At 36.8% G+C, this 13,289-nt stretch overlaps 1 protein-coding gene across 2 annotated transcripts in view; it reads left to right on the forward strand.

The window, feature by feature from the left end:
• The window catches only part of WNK3 (WNK lysine deficient protein kinase 3), a 134,902-nt gene that overhangs the window by 64,620 nt on the left and 56,993 nt on the right, over positions 1 to 13,289 (forward strand). For both annotated transcript variants that reach the window (XM_069463747.1, XM_069463748.1), the window contains exons 10-12: positions 8,071 to 8,132; positions 10,743 to 10,890; positions 12,770 to 12,886. In XM_069463747.1, the coding sequence (XP_069319848.1) occupies positions 8,071 to 8,132; positions 10,743 to 10,890; positions 12,770 to 12,886 (327 nt within the window). The remainder of the gene's footprint in view (positions 1 to 8,070; positions 8,133 to 10,742; positions 10,891 to 12,769; positions 12,887 to 13,289) is intronic.

A 13,289-nucleotide genomic window follows, 5' to 3' on the forward strand; every position in this document is an offset into this window, starting at 1 on the left:
TGGTTCTTCTATACAGAGGTGTGGTTTACTTTTACCCCCATAATGGATTCTTTAATGCTGTGAAATAATCAAATACATTAAAGATCATGGTCTCCAACATGCATAGGTACCAAAATTCTTCCTTTGTACATCCTAGCTAATTTGTCTTTACTTTTTTAGGGTCTCTACCTTCCAGAATGCTAAATGACTCAATCAGTTCTCTCCTTTTCTTCAATGTGCATTCTCACTCCTGTCATTAAAAAAGAAAAGAAAAGAAAAACAATGTTAATTGCTCTCTCCAAATACCTGTAGAAAGCTTGTAGGGCTGAGACAAGCAGTGCCTGACTAGTTTGCTAGTTGGTACAAACCCATGGTCACTCAACTGGGGGCAAGATATTAGGGTAAAGATATGAAGTATAAGTCTCCTTTCAGTTAGGCTCCCTTTAATTCAGTTCTGTCTACCTTATAATTAATGAAACTTCTTCCTAGTTTCTGTCACTCTTGTATCTATCAGTCTTTGAGGTGTTGGTATGTTTTCATCTTTTTGGCCTGTTTAATAGCCTGAGTGTCAGGAGTTTTATCCAAGGAACTGTGTTTTAGATGAGTTATTTCTTAGGGTAAATTTCATTATTCAGAATCTTGGCTTCACCAAGGATTGGGCTTAGATAAGCAATGGCTTTATAAATGAAGGATTCTATATAAATATAAACATATGGAATTGGGCATCATGCACAATACCACCTTTCTTTTATTAAAAAAGCAAAAATTCTACTGTTAACCAGATATACACTCATACATATAGGCTTGAGCCAGTGTGTGTCTTAGACCTGACTTGGAACTCTGGCTTTTTAAATTACTCATTGTGTAATTTGAGGAAAGTTATTAAATCTCTCCAAGCTTTGGTTCTTTTCATTAGTAAAATATTTTAAAATGCTTGTGAAAGTTTAAAAATGCCAATCTTGCATTTGTAACTTCCTTTGAAATATATAAAAATGAGATGGATTGATGGATAGATGTGTGATAATGTGTATATAATAAAATGCTATAGACTATGGGTGATGGATATATGGATTTTCACTGAACAATTCAAGTTTTCTATATGTTGGAACATGTTTACAATGTTAGAAAAAATACCTATCTTGCAGGCTTATTAGGATTAGATGAAATAATGTGAGAAATGCCTGACATGTAGTAAGTGCTCAATAAATAGTGGTTGTTGAAAAGAACTTCACGGGAGAGACATGCTTTATAGTGTCAATAATACAATCAGGCAGTTTATGAAATATTATATTTAAAAGTATCTCCCAGTTTTACTGGTCTTCTTCACTCCAGAATAACTGAATAAGAATCTCTGGGATGTTGTACATAGGCTTCGCTTTTCTTTTCTTCTTTTTTTTCCCTTTCCTTCCCTCCTCTCCTTCTGTTCTTTTCTCCTCCCTAGATATTATAAAGTATAGCCAGGGCAGAGAACCACTGATGGGGGAGGGGAGGAGTGGTAGAGCAAGTAAAAGAGAAAGTAGGGTTAGGTAACTAATAGCCTCTATGGTATAGAGAAGGGGTCTTCTTTGGAATCATTTGGGGATTGATTTCTTTTTTTTTTTAACTTAATTTTTACCTATATCACTTATAGACTCAGCTTCCTCATTGGTAAACTAAAGATAATACTTACTGATTAGAGTTGTTGTAAGGGTTGAATTTAGTTAAAAAATGTATATAAAGTCCTTAGCACTTAATAAATGCTCAATAATACTAGTTGTTCTATATAATAATAAAAATAACATTATAATAATGAAAATACATTTATTGAACAGTTATTCCTGTGTCAGGTATTGGTTAGGTACTGGGGATATTGCAATAAACCTTACAGATACAGTCTCTTTTCTCAGAAAGCTAATCGTATCGTGCAAGAGAAAGATCTAGAAACAAGCCCACAAAAGGGCCAAGTAAGAAAGGAGAGAATGGTATATAGCATGGAAATCCAGGCCTAGTTTTGCTTCTCACTTTGGCCATGTCCTCATTCTGCAAGAGAATGCCCAGAAGTGCTTTAGGTTTATTGGACTTTGCTAACAAGTTATCAAGGTCTCAGATATCAGATATCAGGGTATCATTAGGAAAAGGTATTGGTGCCTGTCTTTCATTTGGATTTGAAGGTGGGGGCGGGAGAGATGAGCACAATGTACTATTTCCTGCCTCCCCCCTCCCATCCTTGTCAACCTGTACTGAGAGATTTTTTCCTGGCTGAATTAGACTAGCTTCTAATTATAGATTAAATAATTAACTCTTTAACATAATCACTGTTTAAACACCGATAACAAATACTTTACCAAATAGTTTTTTTTTTTTTTTTTTTTTGAGACAGAGTCTCACTCTGTTGCCCAGGCTAGAGTGAGTGCCGTGGCGTCAGCCTAGCTCACAGCAACCTCAGACTCCTGAGCTCAAGCAATCCTCCTGTCTCAGCCTCCCGAGTAGCTGGGACTACAGGCATGCGCCACCATGCCCGGCTAATTTTTTTTTTTTCTATATATATTTTTAGCTGTCCATATAATTTCTTTCTATTTTTAGTAGAGATGGGGTCTCGCTCTTGCTCAGGCTGGTCTCGAACTCCTGAGCTCAAACGATCCGCCCACCTCGGCCTCCCAGAGTGCTAGGATTACAGGCGTGAGCCACCGCGCCCGGCCCCAAATAGTTTTTTTGTACACATAAGATTAAACAAAATTTATCCAACTTAAATGTTTGTATGGTCTTGGCAAGTTGGAGCTGTAACATGGTGTCCTGATGTATATAAATCCAAAGGCAAAGCCTATGTATTAAGAAAAACAAAACATACTTACTATGGCAATAATCTGGAATTATATTTTATAACCATTTGTAATTAATAATGAGGTTATTAATGCTACTTTGTGTTGATCCTCAGAATCATGGCTATGTTTGGTTTATCTGCCTTTTAATCTCTTAGCTCCAAATTAAGTTCTGTCATAATATTTCAAAGTTTCAAAATTAATATTTACAAATAGATGCCGGGCAATTTTTGCAGCTGTCTTTCAAATTTAGCAAAATTTTTCATTTTTACTTTTGTCTAAAACTATAGTTAGCCTTCTATATCCATGGGTTTCACATCCATGGATTCAACCAACTGCGGATTGAAAACACAGTATTCTTGGAGTGTGAAACCCTCAAATGAGGGCTGACTTTTTGTATCCGCAGTTCTGTAGAGCTGACTGCAGGACTTGAGTATCCACGGATTTCAGTATCCTTGGGAAGTCCTGGAACCAATCACTTGCAGATACAAAGGATAACTATACTATAATGTTGCATATTGAAATAATGGGGACCTGCCCTAAGATTATCAGATTTGAGGATTGATAAGTCTGTTTGTACAAAGCAGAATTAATTTTTTTATTACCAAAGCAAGATAAATATAGATAAGTTTGTTTAACACCATAGTGTATATTATTCCAGACTGGTTTTTTTTTTTTTTTTTTTTTTGTTATTGCCTCTACTTCTCAGTGACAGTATTCCAGACTGTTTTGTGTGTGTACATACATGCACACACGTGTATTTTTTAAATGTAATCATAATGTATATACTCTTTTATAATTTTTTTTACTTAAAAGATTATCTTAAATGTTTAAACATTTTTTAAAAGGTTGCATAATATCCTTTAGTATGAATATACCATTATTTATTTAATGGAGCAAGTAAGGGAGAAAAACATCTAATTTTTTTTTTGCTGTTTGCAGCTATATTCTATGTTGTGAGGATCATTCTTGTAGCTAAATCTTTATATGCATTCTTAGTTATTTCCTTAGGAAACATTTCTTTCTTTTTTTTTTTTTTGAGGCAGAGTCTCACTCTGTTGCCCGGGCTAGAGTGCTGTGGCGTCAGCCTTGCTCACAGCAACTTCAAACTCCTGGGCTCAAGCGATCCTCCTGCTTCAGCCTCCCGAGTAGCTGGGACTACAGGCATGCGCCACCATGCCCGGCTAATTTTTCTATATATATTTTTTTAGCTGTCCATATAATTTCTTTCTATTTTTAGTAGAGACGGGGTCTCGCTCTTGCTCAGGCTGCTCTCGAACTCCTGAGCTCAAATAATCCACCCGCCTCGGCCTCCCAGAGTGCTAGGAGGAAACATTTCTTAAAATGGAATTACTAGACATTTTTAAGACTTGATATGTATTGCCAAATTGCCCTTCAGAAAGATCTACCCAGTTTACAATCCTACCAGTGATTTATAAAAGTACCTGTTTTCTTCTATACTTAGTATTTGCTATTCTTTAAACTTTTTAAATTATAAAATATGTGTAGTAACATAAAAAAATAGGAAAATGGGGAAAAAATCACCTAGAATGCTATTGCCCTAACATGGCTATGATTATAATATTTGTTATAGTATTCCAGGCTTCAGTCATATGCATAAATGGTTATAATTATACATACAGGATTTTTTTGTGCTTTTTTCATTCATTGTGAAGTATTTTTCCCTGCCTTTACTTGGTTTTCATGATTCCAGTTTTTAATGGCCACATGATATAATAAGTATTCATATTTATCTAACTCTTCCCCTATTCCTGGACAACTAAATTGCTGCCACTTTTTATTATTTTGCATAATACTACAATAAAAACAGAGATAACTATCACTTATTGAACATTTACTACAAGCTTTATACTATGTGATTTTTCCTTACTTTGTATTATTTTCTTAGGATTGAAATCCAGAATTGGTAACTTCGGATCATGAACATTTTTATGGCACAGCCATTGTTCCTATGTCAGCCTTTCCTTTCTTATTCCTTTCTACCATCATACACTTATTGGAAGCCTAATATGTGCCAGGCACTATGCTAAGAGGCACTGAGACTACAAAATGGATCAGATGGAGTCCTTGAAGTCAGACATTAAACATATATGGTAAAGAAGAATATGATAAAAGGCATTTCTAGATGATGGGTCTGTCCATCATCTATCTGTCTATTCATCCATTCACCTATCCATCCCACACAATGATTTTCCCCCTGAGCATAGGAGAGCTAGTTTCAGACATGATGCCCTTTTACCCTTAAATATTTCAGTATAAGAATAAGAATGGCTGGGTGCAGTGGGTCACGCCTGTAATCCTAGCACTCTAGGAGGCCAAGGTGGGAGGTTTGCTTCAGGTGAGGAAGTTTGAGACCAGCCTGAGCAAGAGCAAGACCCGATCTCTACTAAAAATAGAAAAAAGTAGTGGGCGTGGTGGTACACACCTGTAGTCCCATCTACTTGGGAGGCTGAGGCAGGAGGATCATTTGAGCCCAGGAGTCTGAGGTTGCTGTGAGCTAGGCTGACACCACGGAACTCTAGCTCAGGTGAGAGAGCAAGACTCTGTCTAAAAAGAAAAAAAAAGAATAAGGACATTTTCCTAAATAAGCACAATATAGTAACCAAATTCAGGGAATTTAACGTGGATGTATAATACTGTTATCTAATCTGTTCTACCCATTAAAATTTCACCAATTATTGACATAATGTCATTTATGGCAATTTCCTTCCAACCCCTTGATTCCAGGATCTAAGTGAAAGTCTTTCACTGCCTTTAGTTGTCCTGTCTCTTTTGTTTCTTTTGTTGTGTTGTTTTTTTGTTTGTTTGTTTGTTTGTTTTTTGAGACAGAGTCTCACTCTGTTGCCCAGGCTAGAGTGCCTTGGCATCAGCCTAGCTCACAGCAACCTCAAACTCCTGGGCTCAAGCGATCCTACTGCCTCAGCCTCCTGAGTAGCTGGGACTACAGGCATGTGCTACCATGCCCGGCTAATTTTTTCTATATATATATATTTTTAGCTGTCTATATAATTTCTTTCTATTTTTAGTAGAGATGGGGTCTCGCTCTTGCTCGGGCTGGTCTCGAACTCCTGACCTCGAGCGATCCTTCCACCTCAGCCTCCCAGAGTACTAAGATTACAGGCGTGAGCCACCGCGCCCAACCTCTTTTGTTTCTTTTAATCCAGAACATTTACTCAGCCTTTCTTCATCTTTTGTAACATTGATATTTTTGAATAACAAAGACCAGTTATTTTTTTAGAATGTTTTTAAATTTGAGTTTGAAATTTTCTCTTCTTTAGATGCCGGTTATACATTTTTGTCAAGGATACCATGTAAATGATATTGTGTTCTTTGTGCATTATATTAGGAGGCATGTAATGTTGGTTTGTTGCAATATTGGGGAGGTTAAATTTGACTACTTGGTTAAGGTGGGACCTGCCAAGTTCTTTCAATATAAAGCTACCATTTTTTTTGCCTTTGGAATTAAAAAGTAATCTGTAGGGAGATATTTTAAAACCATGTATTAATAAATATTCTGTTCTTCATCCAACTTTCACCCACTAGTTTTAGCATCTATTGATGATTTTCTATTTGGCTTTTTACTGTAAGTAAGAGCTTTCCCTTCGCTGTTTATTTGTTTGTATCAGCATTAATTCATGGATTCTTTTTTTTGAGACAAAGTTTCACTCTGTCGCCCCAAATAGAGTGCAGTGGCATCATCACAGCTCACCCCAACCTCAAACTCCTGGGCTCAGGCAACCTTCCTGCCTCAGCCTCCCGAGTAGCTGAAACTACAGGCGTACACGAGCATGCCTGGCTAATTTTTTCTATATTTATTAGAGACAGGGTTTTGCTTTGGTTCAGGCTGGTCTCAAACTTCTGACCTCAAGCAGTCCTCCCACCTCAGCCTCCCAGAGTGCTAGGATTACAGGCGTGAGCCACTGCACCCAGCCAATTAATGGATTCTTATTTTATTGAGTGACTTATATCCTCTTACTGTATTTACTTATTTTGGTGCCAAATTTCCCATATTTGGGCAGTGAGAACCCCTTCAGTCTGGCTACCATGTGCTTTTGATATATTCCCATCATTTTTTGAGCAGTTCTTTATTTTTTGGCTTAGCAAGATGATCCAGGCTCATCTTATTCTTTCCTTGTCCCAATGCTGGAATCAACCATTTCTCCAAGGAACCTTCATCCCTTTTAGTGTAGAAACCAAGATATGAGCTAAGGTATATGTTTTTAAAAGAATCCCCAAAGCAATTTTGCTTGTCTGTTTCTGGAACCTACCATAATAGAGGCCTCTTGTCTATAGGAGTTCCTTTAAGGCAGTTTTCCCCTCTTGATCCAGGATCTGATTGAAGATCATGCATTGCCTTTAGTTGTCCTATCTCTTTTGTTTCCTTTAATATGGAACAGTTCCAGATATTTGCTAACTGAATAGGACTGAGGAGGTGTTGAAACAGTACAGGGAGGTGGAGGAATATAAATTGAGTCACAGCATATGGAAGAGCCCAACTCAGAAAAAAGAGATACAGTTTAGTCACTTCAAGCAGACAGATGAGGCTAGAGAATCAGGCAGGGACCAGTTCATTGAAAACTTTATTTGCCTTTTGAAGAAATGTAACCTTACAGAAAATGAGGAGCCATCATAGAGAGTTTAAACTGGGTAGGGAAAAGATTGATTTTGTTAGATTTGCATTCTAATGCCCCTCTGCTGTCTGTCACCAGTGGCAGTGTACAGAGGATGGATTAGGTAAATGTAAAATTATTTTCCAAAAGAGTTGGTATTTGCCCTCTTAAGGGCTTAAACTTTTCTCGAGAAGCCAGTGTTGCAGCTGCTGAATAGTAACACCTCAAAGGAATAGTTGGAAGTGGTCTAGTGAAAAGAGATGAGACTACACATCACATGATAAGTTAAGACTTGAGTAATTGATTTATCTTCTGGCAGAATGGCAATAACTCTTAAGTAGTAGTTTTACAAGCAAGACTGGAAGCTTAATAGTAGTGTCCTCCATTGAAAAATAACACAAACAAAAGTAAACAAAGCAGTTCTAACTTCATTTAATGAAAAATTTTGCTGAATAAAATGTACTTGATGTACTGCTACATTTTGTATTTCATTATCTTTGGTAATATATCAATAATAGGATCGATATAGACATTCTACCTGATTTGCAAGGCAACTAAAATATGAAATGTAACAATCATGTTTTCTGAAACAATAGCAAATTGTATCTTTAGCTTGAATTTTGCCATTAGTATAATAAGTTTTATGTCTGTACTATTTACAGCCTGTATCTCAACCAGCTGGAGTTGAACAAGCAGCTGTTCCAAAACCAGACTTAGTCAGAAGGTAAGTGTCTTGAAATTAATACCATGAAAACATTGAGGGTATGCTGAAATGTGTGCCTTCATTAGGTGCTTAGTGTACCCTTAGTAGAGAATCTTTTGTGTTCTTATATTTGTGTGGATGTTTAATAAAAATGGTAGATATTATTTTTACTTTTTATGTCAATAGGGATCATATGGATTGTGAGATTAATTGGCCATTTTCTTGTTCTCATCATACTATTCTGTTTTAAGAAAAGCTGATAAGGATTAATTTTTAAAAAAGAAGTAAGAAATAATATAATTTAGAGTAAAATTCCAGCTAATCTAAGGAAATAAATTATAACCAGATATATAATTATATTATTATTTAGTAGTTGTAAACTAGTATTTTTCTGATGTTGTTTAGATTGGGTAATTTCTATTGTTCTGTCTTCAAGTCCACTGATTGTTTCCTTTGTCCTAGTCATTCCACTATCATGCCCATTCAGTGAGTTTTTTTAATTTCTGTGATCATATGTTTAGTTCTATAATTTCCATTTGGTTCTTTTTAATATCTGTTATTTCTTTTATAAGATTTTAGTTTTTTCATTTGCTTCAAGATTATTTGTAATTGCTCATTGAAGCATTTTGATGATGGCTGCTTTAAAATTCTTATTAGATAATTCCAACATCTGATTCATCTTGGTGTTGGCATCTGTTGATTGTCTTTTTGCATTCAAGTTGTGGTTTTTCTGGCTTTTGGTATGACAGGGGATTTTATTTGCATTTGTCTCCTGGACAGTTTGGACATTATGTTAGGTAACTCTAGATCCTATTTAAATGTTCTATTTTAATAGGCAGTCACCCTGTTTAGGTGCATAGATCCTGGCCTACTTTTGTGGGCTGTGATTCTAATAACAATTTAGTTTTCAAAGTCCTCGTAATGCTATTCTGGTCTTTGTTTGCCTGGTATGGCACCACTGGCTCCCAAAGCTGGGCCAAGAGGTGGAGAGTGCTTCCCTAGGCCTGCTGCCCCAGGCCCACTTTCCAGGCCATACTCTACTTACTGGTGGGGTTCCCACCAGTGCCATGGGGAAGGAAAGGGCCTGCTCAAGTTCTCTTCTGCTCCTGGGTTCAGGGTCAGGAGATACTGGGCTTGTGCTGCCTTTTGCCTCTGGACTAAGAATTGGGAGACACTGAGCCTGGACTGCCTTTTGTCACCACATGGGAACTCGGAAGATAGGAAGTTGTGGGGTTCCTAGCCAGTCTGCTTTCATCTTTTTACTCTCCAGTACCCTCTTGTGGTTGTCTACTGTATTACATCTAGAATCTTTAGCTATACTTAGGGGGGAGGAGCAGGGAGAGTTGAGATTCTGCCATCTTGTCCCAAACCCTAAACTAGTGTTTTAAGTAATTTTGGAATGTGAATGATATAGTCCCATTGGCTACAATTATGTCCCTTTTATCCTCTGATAAGATTGTTACTGCCATTTCTTTGTAGATTTGAAATCTCTAGGAGCCATATTAATATATCTTCTTTCACCACTGATTGTGCAAATTCTTCTTCATATGGACACAGAAAACAATTTCAGAGTTATTTTTATCTCTTCTTGTACATCTCTATACAGATGCTTCATGAATAGTTTTACGAGAAAGGACTTCCCTAAAAATTACTTTAAAAGATAGCTGTTTGACAATGATGATGCCTAGTGCTTACCAATCTTATCATTTAAATTGCAAATGTGTTTATTGAAATTTTTGTATTTATTGAAATATATTCAAGTTTATTAAAGAAAAAGCTGAAGAATGCCTTTGACACAGTTAAACTAAAAGGTAGCCTGTCATTTCATAGTTATATTTATTCAAACCTGTAAAATTAACTAATTAGAATTAATCATGTTGAACCATTTTTATATCATTCATTTTCATTTCTTGTTCTGCCTCCTGCACTACACTTGTCTCCCATACCTGGTCTGTCTATCCACTGTTGAATTCATTACATAAATAGGTATATTTTGAGTGAGAATTTGTTTTGGGTTTAGAAGTTTTATTTGAACATATTAACAAAGTAATCCCCAAACAAACAAGATAAAATTCACTGAGAACATCCCCTAGTAAAAGATTCCACAGAGCCAGGTGCAGTGGTACATTCCTATAATCCCAGCTGCTTGGGAGGCTGAGATGGGGGCATCACTTGAGACCAGTTCGAGGCCACAATGTGCTATGATCATGCTTATACATCACCATCGTGCTCCAGTCTGGGCAATGTAGTGCGACCCCATCTCTAAATTAAAAAGTAAATTAATAAAATTTTTAAAAGATTCCACAAAAGATCTATCAATGTTTTTCTTTCATTCTCATCACTGTGAGAAGATGTTTGCCAAATCAATACAGTGTAATCTCAGTTTTTCATAACTTTAAAAAATAGCTTTATTGAAATATAATTAACATACCATATAATTCATAATACAGTTAAAGTGTATAATTCAATGGTTTTTAGTATAGTCACAGAGTTGTGCAATCATAACTTTTAAAAAGATATTGTTGTATTTATTGATTTTCCTTAAACTCATTATGATTGTATAATTGGGAGTTTTCCTTAGAATTTTACCATCAGGATTGGAATGAGTTGCTTTCTTTTTTAAATTACTAGCTTGAATCAAGATGTGGCAGCTGTGAAGGAAAACACCAATAATCCTGATAACCCAAGTGGAAATGGCAAACAGGATCGGACCAAACAGAGAAGAGCTTCCTGTCCCCGACCAGAGAAGGGGACTAAATTTCAGCTTACTGTCCTTCAGGTCAGTATGTAAATATGGTTTTGATTAAGAGTATGTGCAGAGGTCTAGAGGGTCTAGGGAAGGGCAATGGTGCAGAAGTGACTGTAGAATATTGGGAAACCCTCTAAACTAACTTTACCTCCATTAAAAATTTTTCATAAGGGCATTATATGTTAAACTTGGGAAGTATAGGGAAAATATAAGGAAGAAAATAAAATTCACTTGTAGCCACCCACTCAGAGATAGCTCATGTTAATGTTCTAGTTTGCTTTTGTCTCTTTTTTCTGTATGTATATGTAGTATTTTACATTATTAGATTGTAGTATTTTACATTATTAGATTGTAGTAGTATTAGTAATAGCAAAAATCTGTTGAAAAAAATTTTTTTTGAGACAGAGTCTCGCTCTGTTGCCCCAGCTAGAGTGCAGTGGCATGATCACAGCTCACTGCAACCTCAAACTCCTGGGCTCAAGCGATCCTCCTGCTTCAGCCTCCTGAGTAGCTGGGACTACAGGCCTGTACCACCATGTCCTGCTAATTTCTTCTATTTTTAGCAGAGACGGGGTCTCACTCTTGCTCAGGCTGGTCTCGAACTCCTGGCCTCAAGCGATCCTCCTGCCTCAGCCTCCTACAGTGCTAGGATTACAGGCGTGAGCCACCACGCCAGGCCAGAAAGAAATCTATTGAATTTTTTTGTGGTAGGCACCCTAAATAGTATCCATTTGTTTTATCATTTAATCCTTCAATAACCCTGCATGATAGGTGGTAATATATACTCATCTTTACAAATGAAGATACTGGCTGGGCACGGTGGCTCACACTTGTAATCCCAGCATTTTGGGAGGCCCAGGCAGGAGGATCCCTTGAGGCCAGGAGTTCTAGACCATCCTGTGCAGCATAGTGAGATATGAGACCTTGTCTCTATAAACAAGCAAACAACCAAAAACCACAAACAAATGAGATATTGAATATCAGAGAAATAATGTAATTTGCCTGAGGTCACTCAACTAGCAAGTGATAAGTCAGATCTGAACCCAGTCTGACTGTAAAGCCCATGGCTCTAACCAATATGAGATATGTTTTCAGATGGATGCTTAAACCTATATATAATTTAAACCTGCCTTTTAAAAAACTTGATATAGCATGTATATTTTCCTGTATCATTAAGTAATTTTTCAATAACATATTTTAAATGGCTGCATTAGATAGCCCCTTCTACAGAGATATAATTTTGTCATTCCCTGTGTTGATCTTCATTTAGGCTCTTTTTTTCTGTCTATCTTTCTCCTAGTCTGTCTTTTTCTGAACTTGCTATCTTTCTCTCTCTCTTGTCTGTCTTTATTTCTCTGCAGCAAACATCCTTGAATACAAATCTTTATCTATCCCTAATTATGTCCTTATGATAGATCCATAGGAGTAGAATTAGTGGATCAAAGAATATGAAGACTTTTAAAATTTCTAGATGCATGTTGCTAGGTTGCTGTTCGGAAAGCTTGGGCCAGTTTACATTTCCATTCGCAGTGCCTCTTCTTTTGCCTAGAGACAATTTGTAGGATTAAGAAAATTTTGGAAATAAATAACTGGATTTAGTTCTTTGCATTGCGGATAGCTATAGTGACCACTGTAACTTTTTTTGCTTTTTTATAAAAGTTATGTTCCATTTTCATTCCCACAGGATCATATTTCTAGCTTATTTTTTACTGCATAATTTGAACCTGTTAGATTTGTCATCAAATGGCTATTTATGTGGTATTTCAACAAAGGAAAACAGAATCTTTTTAGATTCTGAACTATTTAAACCATTTTCCGTATATATTGTATGTGAACTAATCTAGATGTTTCCTGCATAATTGCAAAGAGAAGACAATGACTCTTAAACTGGAGAAATGTTTGTACTCAGGTGTCAACCTCTGGAGACAATATGGTCGAGTGTCAGCTGGAGACACACAACAACAAGATGGTCACCTTCAAGTTTGATGTTGATGGTGATGCACCAGAGGATATTGCAGACTATATGGTAAGTATAGTAAAACCAAATTATTTTTCCTTCAACATTCTATGTCTCTGTTCCCCCTCTACTTCTCTCTCCATTTATTTGGAGGCATCATTTTTTTTAAAGTGTACAATTAGTTTTTAAAATTTGTACAGAGCTACTAGCCCTCTGGGAGGCTGAGGCAGGTGGATCGTTCGAGGTCAGGAGTTCGAGACCAGCCTGAGCAAGAGCGAGACCCCATCTCTACTAAAAATAGAAAGAAATTATGGCCGGGCGCGGTGGCTCACGCCTGTAATCCTAGCTCTCTGGGAGGCCGAGGTGGGCGGATCGTTTGAGCTCAGGAGTTCGAGACCAGCCTGAGCAAGAGCGAGACCCCATCTCTACTAAAAATAGAAAGAATTATATGGACAGCTAAAAATATATATAG

Source organism: Eulemur rufifrons, chromosome 30 (assembly GCF_041146395.1).
Source record: "Eulemur rufifrons isolate Redbay chromosome 30, OSU_ERuf_1, whole genome shotgun sequence".
Taxonomy (NCBI): Eukaryota; Metazoa; Chordata; class Mammalia; order Primates; family Lemuridae; genus Eulemur; species Eulemur rufifrons.